Raw genomic sequence first — 8,121 nt, forward strand, 5'->3', positions numbered from 1 at the left:
TCCATCCCTCCATCCCTCTTCTGGGCGACTCTATGTTCCAAACACACATCTGGTCAAACACACAAACACAAACTGCTGCTGCTGGTGTATTTATCAGTGTGGAGGCAGCATCAGGGTGGGAGGACGTTAAAATCAATAAACCGCAGGATGGAATTAATTTTGTTTTTAAACCAGGAATAAACCGACCATCCTTCATGTCTGGATTTTCCCACATTTATTTAGGTTCTCTGACTTCAGTTAAAACAAACTGCAGAGCTGTTTACGAAGCACTGACGCTGCAACGCTCGCAAACTTCTACAAAGATTTACTTCAACAGGTCGGGCCACGATTTTAATCAGATAAACTGATCAAGTAGGTGAAAAAAATAAATATTTCTGTCCTCAGAGAACTCAAACGCCACACCAGAGAGCACCCACGTATTTATTTACATGTCCTGTTTGTCTCCCCCCGCTGTGAAGCTGCAAGACAAACTGCAGAAGGTTTGTTTGTTGAGCAACAATCTGAACCCAAAGCACTTTCTGTCATCGTGGGTTCATTATTCATTCAGTATAAAGTCCTGCACCAGCAAGTTATAGCATCACAACACTTCCAACGCAATAATGGAAAAGGAAAGTTGAATTAAGCACTTACATCTGTTACCAACACTGGGATAGAGGCGCTCTACACTCCAGATAGTTTACTGCCTACAGTTTAATGTGTTTCCACTCGTCTCCTGAACACAGCCTGCAGTTCAACCCGCTTCAGCAGAAAACCAGCAGATCACTGCTGGCTGCAGCTGAGTCACTCGTGGCTTCTCAGCTGAGACAATAACGACTGAATTTTTTTTGTTTTTACAGAATCTCGCCGTGAAACCACCTCTTAAATGAGGCGTGTACAACGAGGACGGTTTGGAGAATTATCAAGATTCTGAGCTCAGATTTGCTTCGGCTTCCTGATTGAGCGGCACGTCTCAGACGAGTTCAAGGACTTTGGTAAAGTTGGAAATCTTCCAGATGAACGCTGGAATTTTGGTGACGTTTTAAACGACCTTTTACAACAACTGGCAGCTTAAGATTCTAGATGTTAAATCTGGGGTTTCACTTTGGGACACAGTTTTTATCAGACAGATTGATATGAGTGAAGAAAAATAGAAAGCAGTTTTGTCAGCGACCACATTTCATATCTGTTTAGATGTTATTTTTGTCTCGTCCCAATTTTTCCGCCTCTTTTCGCCGTTAAACTGTCCAACGAAGGCAAATCCTAGAAACCAAACCTTGTCAGTTTATCAGGATTATCAAGTTAAATATAAATATTGTTTTATTTCAAAACGATTTTATTCCCATGTTCCTTTGGGTTTAAGCATGAATCGAGCACACGAATGCAGTTTGATAAAGTTGGACTGAGGCGACATCTGATCAAAAAACAAGCAGACAAGACCAATCTGACACGCTTCCATCAGATCTCACCACGTTTGGAGGCCTGACACCCGACCTTTGTGCCGTCTACTGTGTGTGGTGGTGATGTTGTACAGAAAACTGCTTGTTGTGTGTGTTGACACAGACACACAGCTGCCCTCAGACCTGCCTCGACCTGCTCCGGCTACAGTATCGCCTCCCAGCATCACCCGGCGCTCGGCCGCATAGCAGAGCTGAAGGCTGAAGGTGAGCGCGAGTCTGAAAATGGGTTTTCTCTGCAGCATCGGAGGAGGAGGAGGGGCGTGGAGGAGAGGGAGGCGTGGAGGAAGACAGTCGGGACACAATGTTCCCAAAACACTTGTTGTTCGTCTTCTTCCGGCCAATTAAGTAGGTCAGGGGCGAGCGAGGGCCAGAGGCACGGGTGGAGAGAGAGGATCAGGTAGCTGGGTCGGCTCATGAATTTACACTCGCTGTGTTGTTGCTGCCAGCGGCTGACAGCAGAGGAATATTCAGCACCGACTGAGCAAACACTGATGAAAGCCTCGACCATTAATCTTAATGTCAGCCAGCGCCAACTGCAGTCAGTCGCTTTAAAAAGCTCAGAACGGGAACGAGTCCTGAAGGAGGAACATTTAAAAAGTACAAATATGACACAAGCTGAATGAAAACGATGATTTAATGAAACTAGAAGTAATGAAGCCGAATTATTTTCTCCAAATGATGTCAAAGACTCAGATGTGGAAATGAAACAACAACAACTGAAATGATAAATATGATAAATAAATGATAAATAAAGGCTGATTACAGTGTGTCGGTCAGAAGCTGTGAGAATATCTGTAAAATAAGACAGTTGTACTGATATAAATACAGCACAACAATTTTAGGATCACACACTGTAAAAAGAAAACAAAAGACTATTTGTTAAACTACAGATTTTTATTATTGTTATTTACAGGTTTGCCCTTCATGTAAATTAATACATGTTTGCAGTGATTGGACTGGAATCATCTGAAAGGGTTTTTTCTTTCTTTTTTGTCCCCAGTCTCTAACATAGTCGTTCACAGTTTGATCCAAATAACAGCAAAGTTCTGTGAAATTCTATTGGTGCTCATTTAACTGATCAGAAATTCTTAAAAAAAAAATTCCTATTTGCAAAAATGTAGATATTTAATGCAAACATGAGGAACAGTTTTGACAAGTTTTCTACAGTCAGTATGTTATTAATACTTCTTTCCATTGATTTTTACCAGATATTATCTGTAAAGTAACGGTTAAACATTTTTCTTTCTTTTTCAATCCTTAATACAGATGTTTTGTTTTTTTTAAACAACAGCTAATATCTAAAAAAGAAAAATTGAGAATATTTGCTGATTAAAATATAAAAAATTGTAATTTTATTTTACACATTGAAAAAAAAAAAGAATGAATGAATAAATAAATAAATTTACAGTGTTGGTGAACATGTAAAGTAATATTTTTTGTGTGATTTTTCTACTTATTATTGGTATTTTAACAAACCAGGTTATTTCTGAAAATAACTATAAATTATCCAAAAAATTTAACTGTCAAATAATAATTTTTTTTCATCATAATTACATGAATCTATTTAACGAAGTATGACAGTGACGCTCCACTTAAACACTACTGAACCCAGGGAGACACTTGATGGTCAGGTGAACCTTTTATCTGGTTCTGATGCTGCAGAACTGAGCCTTCTGGAGGTGTTCCTGTCTGTTTCTATGCCAGGTTGAAGCTGTTAGGTCACCTTCGGGTGGAGTCTTTCTTTAGAACTCGACTACGAGGCCAAAAGCAACAAAAACAAACCAGCTTTTGGCTTCAGCCTCGTCGTCTGATTTGGATTTCATGGTGCCAACCCAGAGAAACACTCAGACGGACTCACGGCGCTGTGATTTTTATGATCGGACCCTCCCCTTCATTAATAAAACCATTGTAACGCTAACTGTGTGAAACAATGAGGCACCGGCCGGACTGGACGCTTGTTTGTCTCAGATCACGTATTCACAACAACTACAGACAGAAATACGAAAGAGAAAAAAGGAATCTGTGTTTGGCCTCCTCTGTAAACGATGGGAATCAGTCACACACCCTGAGCCTGTTTGTTCTGCTTCAGGTTTATGCAACCGCTGCTCTGTGTGTCGGCCTGTGCATAGCATGTATTTTATAATATTTTAATGTAGTTTCCCACCTGCTCAGCACACATCTGATCCTCTCACTGATCTGTGTGCACGAGTTCTGGATATCAAAGTATTATACACGACTGTTTTATAGCATTTATCATGTATTCTGCTATAGTTCTGTAAAGCCATGTACAGCTAGTCCATATCTCTGAGATCATTCATAATTTTAAGTCATTAATGAAGTTGTTGTTTCATGTGCAGCAGCTTTCCCTCTGCGGAGACGCTCACATGGATCCTGCTGCTGTTTAATGAACTCAGAAGAAGCAAAAAAACCAAACTTCAGCTCCAGGTGGAGTCGTTCCTGATCAGTCTCATTAATCTGACCCATTAGTGACTCTGTCTTAATTAGGGATCCCTCAATTAATCAGCCTTATTTATGACGATGATGCTAAAACAATGCATCAGATCTTTGACTTCAATCCATCGTCATGTTTTTCAGTGTCTCTGTGTGAAAGCAGCAACATGACATCAGCTGTTTGGCTTCAGTCGTTTGTCAGCTGCTCCAGCTTTAGAGCATCACGTGAAGTCCAACTCAGTTCAGAGGTAGTGTGGCACCATGCAAAGCTTCAGCAGAAGAAAACAGCTGAACATAGACCAGAGGTTTCCTTCTCTCCTGCTCCCTGTGCTCACATTCACTGCTTTTTAACTCATCCTAACAGATCTCTGCACTCTTGTATGTTTGTGATTTTGGCCACAAACTATTTGCTCTCTGTGATGCTTCCTGGACCAACATTGGTGTTAAAAAGCTTTTCCTAAATCACTTCACACAACTCAGATCACGGCTGTTCGTACACGTGAATGCAGGTGTGAAGGGTTCTGATTGGTCCACATGTCAGCAGGTACAGTGATGGTTTAGCTTCCTGAGCAGATTCACTGCAGCGCTGCTGTTTCATCTGGTTTCTCTTTTCTTATACCTGCAAACCAATCTTTCAGAAAAATAAACCACATATGAGTGAAGCTGTGCTGTTTTCCCGTCTTATGAAGGAACTAACGAACAAAATCTTAATCATCTCGACCGTCTGCAGCTTCAGGCTGAACAGCTGGAACACTAAACGCTCGACTGAACGCTTCTGTTATATCGTTTCACATTAGACAGATTTCTATATTTGAGCATTTTAAAGTCTGAACAAAGCAAATTTGGTGCTGTTAATATTTTAATTTCCATATTTAAGTGTATCGTTGCATAAAATCTAACAGCACAAATGTTAAATATGAACATCTGCGGCACATCTGTCGCGTTGACTTGGAGCCAAAAAGCAGAATGCTGGTTTGGTTTCTTCATTAGAGAGAATAAAGGGTTCTGTGACAGACTGTGATCAGCGTCGACAGGATTTTAATTGTTCAGCTGATGTGGGTTATATTTCCAAAGCAGAGAAAACGTCCCTGGAAACGCTGTGATCAGATCAAACCAAATGAGACTTTATTAAACCCTGGAGGGGAAACAAGTCGCCGCAGCAGCAAAGCAACAGGATTCACGACCAGGAAGGACTGAGGGCGAAAACCGGGTTTATTCCTGATCAATACTAGTCATTAGTTTTTAGACTGATGGGAGCTTCTCTGTGTGAATCTGGGGGTTTTGAATTTGTGCTGAGGGAGGAAAGCATCCAGAAGAATCCCAGGAAACGTGTGCATGTCGGGTTTTTGGAAATCAGACGAAAACACCGAATAACAAGTGAGTGATTTCGGGAAGAGGATCCACGTCACCACGTTCCTGACCTTTACTATCTGGGCACGTTCCCCACGTCGCTGAGCTGTTTGTCTCCGTCTGTGGACGAGCATTTCATCCCATCATTTTGTACATTAGTATATTCATGACTTTAAGAGCAGGTACGTGCACAATCAAAAAACCCTCTACATGCACAAACACATGCAGCTCCGGATCACCGGAGATGAGCCAGAACCACAAAGACCACGTCCCAGTAAAGTGCTTGGATCTGTAACACCTCACATAAAACCCCTACATGGACGTGTTTGTTGTCCACAGAATAAAGGTTTATTCAATGTCAGTCACAGAAGGTGAACCTAATGTCACATTTTCTTCCTCAATGTGTGTTCATAATAATTATATATTTGCAGACATCAGAACAGAACGTAGACGCACCAATCAGCTGTAAAGACGAAACTATCGTCTGTTCTGAAAAGTTTCTCCAGAAATACGGACTAACAACCTGCTGGTGGCTTTAAAAGGCAGCTTATCATCACAAAATGCCCAAAACAGCCCATTTACCACAGCCAGAAACAACAACAAGAGAAAGAATCATTAGATTGTTAGATTTCCGATGGTCATTGAACTACTCGTTTGTGGTGTGTACTACGGAAAAGAAACAAATCAAAGCCTTAAAATTAAATAAAAATAACTTCATGCTATATTTTTAAAGCCATAAATAAACCAAAGTCTGTAAAAAAAAAAATAAATGAAAAAAATAAATAAATTCTGCACACATGAGCGGTATGTCTGACAGCTGGAGGTTCTTTTAAAAAACGGTGTACGTAATTTAAAAAAAAAAAGTAAATAAATCAAATAAATTCTACATTTTTTTTCCCAAATGATGCCAAGAAGACGTGTTTTAGTTCCCTCTGCTGTTCCCATGGAGGTGCAGGACTTTATATTGAAGTGGAAAATAATCCCAGTGAGTAAAAAACACAGAAACTGCTCAGAGTGTTGAAGTGAACCAGAGAGGTCCAGACGATTGGACCACTGCGGAACCCTGTGGACGGGTTCTGACAGTCAGAATATGTGAACAAAGTGGACGCTGACTTTGGGAAATGAGAATCTTTATGTGCTCCCAGAAAGCTTTTGGTGCCTCATTCTATTAAAATTAAACTAAATTTCCTTCAAGCGTCCGTCAAAGGTCGGTCTTGGTTTTCGGTTGCAGCTCAGGTTGGATTGGTTGCTATGACGACAGATGTTATGCGACTATGAACCAGATCTTTCTTCGTATAAGCACAGATGTGCGGCTGTTGATGTGTTTTAAATACCTCGGAGGTGAGACGATGGAACAGGTGAACAAGACGCCATAAACAGAACCACATGGACGCGCCGCCGGCCTCGGCGCTCCGCTCTGCGCCGTAACGCGGTGCAGATGTTACGACATAAACACGCCGACGTCTGCACAGGTTGCATGAGCAGAGAATCTAAACACCTCATTCATGCAGGAAAGGCACCGGAAGGAGAACGCACTCGTCTTCCATCGCGGCTATTTTAGGAGCAAACGGGCCGAACGCTCCATCCATCACAATGGTGTTATGATTCAGGCCGCGCGCTGCTTTTGTGGGAGCAGCTGTGTGTTTGCTGCTGGTTGACAATGATATTATGACTGAAGGGTCCACACGGACAGATAGTACCTGAAGCAGAGGGACGCTGAGGTGATCCAGAGCCTCCAGGGTCGACGAGTCTCACAACCAGAGACAATATCTCATCTGACAGAAATGTTTTTCATTGTGAGCGAACACGAGAACACGACGTGAACACTCGACCACAAACACGCTTTGTGTTCTAATCAGCTGTTCGTCTGGCAGTCGGCTTTATGAAGGAAGGGTTTGACCTCTCAGAGCTCAGAGCTACCGAACACGCCACCTGGAAGAAGCTCTGATTGCAAACTTCCACCTTATCCACATTCACACACGAGCTACAGAACGACAGAGAAGGAAAGAGGGTGATGGAAACAAAGAGGGAAAGTGAGCAGCAGGAAAGCAACGGGATACAGGCAGAGTGGCCTCGGTCCATTCTGAGCACAAAACTTCACGATTCAGACGATGCAAACAGCCAAAACCTTTCCATATAAAAGTGTGTGCAAACAGTAGCTCCACACCTTTCCTGTTGTCTATAAGCAGCATGCATACTTCTTGAAGATCCATGTCTTGTTTGCTTCCAAGCAGTCAGTCGGTTTTTAGTTAACAAATGGGCTACAAATGAATGAACTGTGAGTTAAAACTTGTGCTTTAACTCAAGAAATCCTAAACAGCAAAAATGCAGCAGACACTGTTTCACTCTGTTGAATGTGGCGTGACGAGGAAAAGCTCGTATCACGTTAAAAAATCAGCAAAGAATAAACTGTGGTGCAGTAATCCAGGAAGAGCAGAAACCCCTCCGAGGCGCTGCTCGCTGACTTGTTACCTGTAGATGACTCCGTTGCGATGCAGGAACATCAGAGCAGACGTGACCTCGGCGGCGTAGAAGCGAGATCGCGCCTCGTCGAACTTCCTCGATCGCTGAATCTGGAACATGAGGTCGCCTCCGTTGACGTACTCCATCACAAAGAACAGCCGGTCCTGCAGAGAGAGCGTGGAGACCAATTAACGACGCCGTCAATAGTTTAACCAATTAAAAGCATAGCAACCGTTAAGACGGACGACGAAGGGAGTGCACGTTCAGAAAACGTCCTGTACGTTAGCTGTAGTACCTGCTTGTACCACCAGGTGGAACCTCTCACTATTTACTCAGATGGAAGTCGGCAGCTTGTTCGTATTGAACACTTCAGTGACCTGAGGAGGCATCACTCAGAACAGTGGTTCTCAAACTGGGGTTC

The 8,121-nt window shown here is 42.4% G+C and overlaps 1 protein-coding gene across 1 annotated transcript in view; it reads right to left on the reverse strand.

Annotated features, from left to right (window-relative positions):
• The window catches only part of LOC103366787 (protein kinase C epsilon type), a 41,885-nt gene that overhangs the window by 12,156 nt on the left and 21,608 nt on the right, over positions 1–8,121 (reverse strand). Inside the window, exon 8 of the mRNA XM_008294609.1 lies at positions 7,710–7,864. Coding sequence (XP_008292831.1) covers positions 7,710–7,864 — 155 coding nt within the window. The remainder of the gene's footprint in view (positions 1–7,709; positions 7,865–8,121) is intronic.

This window comes from Stegastes partitus, unplaced genomic scaffold (genome assembly GCF_000690725.1).
Source record: "Stegastes partitus isolate 25-593 unplaced genomic scaffold, Stegastes_partitus-1.0.2 Scaffold979, whole genome shotgun sequence".
NCBI lineage: Eukaryota > Metazoa > Chordata > Actinopteri > Pomacentridae > Stegastes > Stegastes partitus.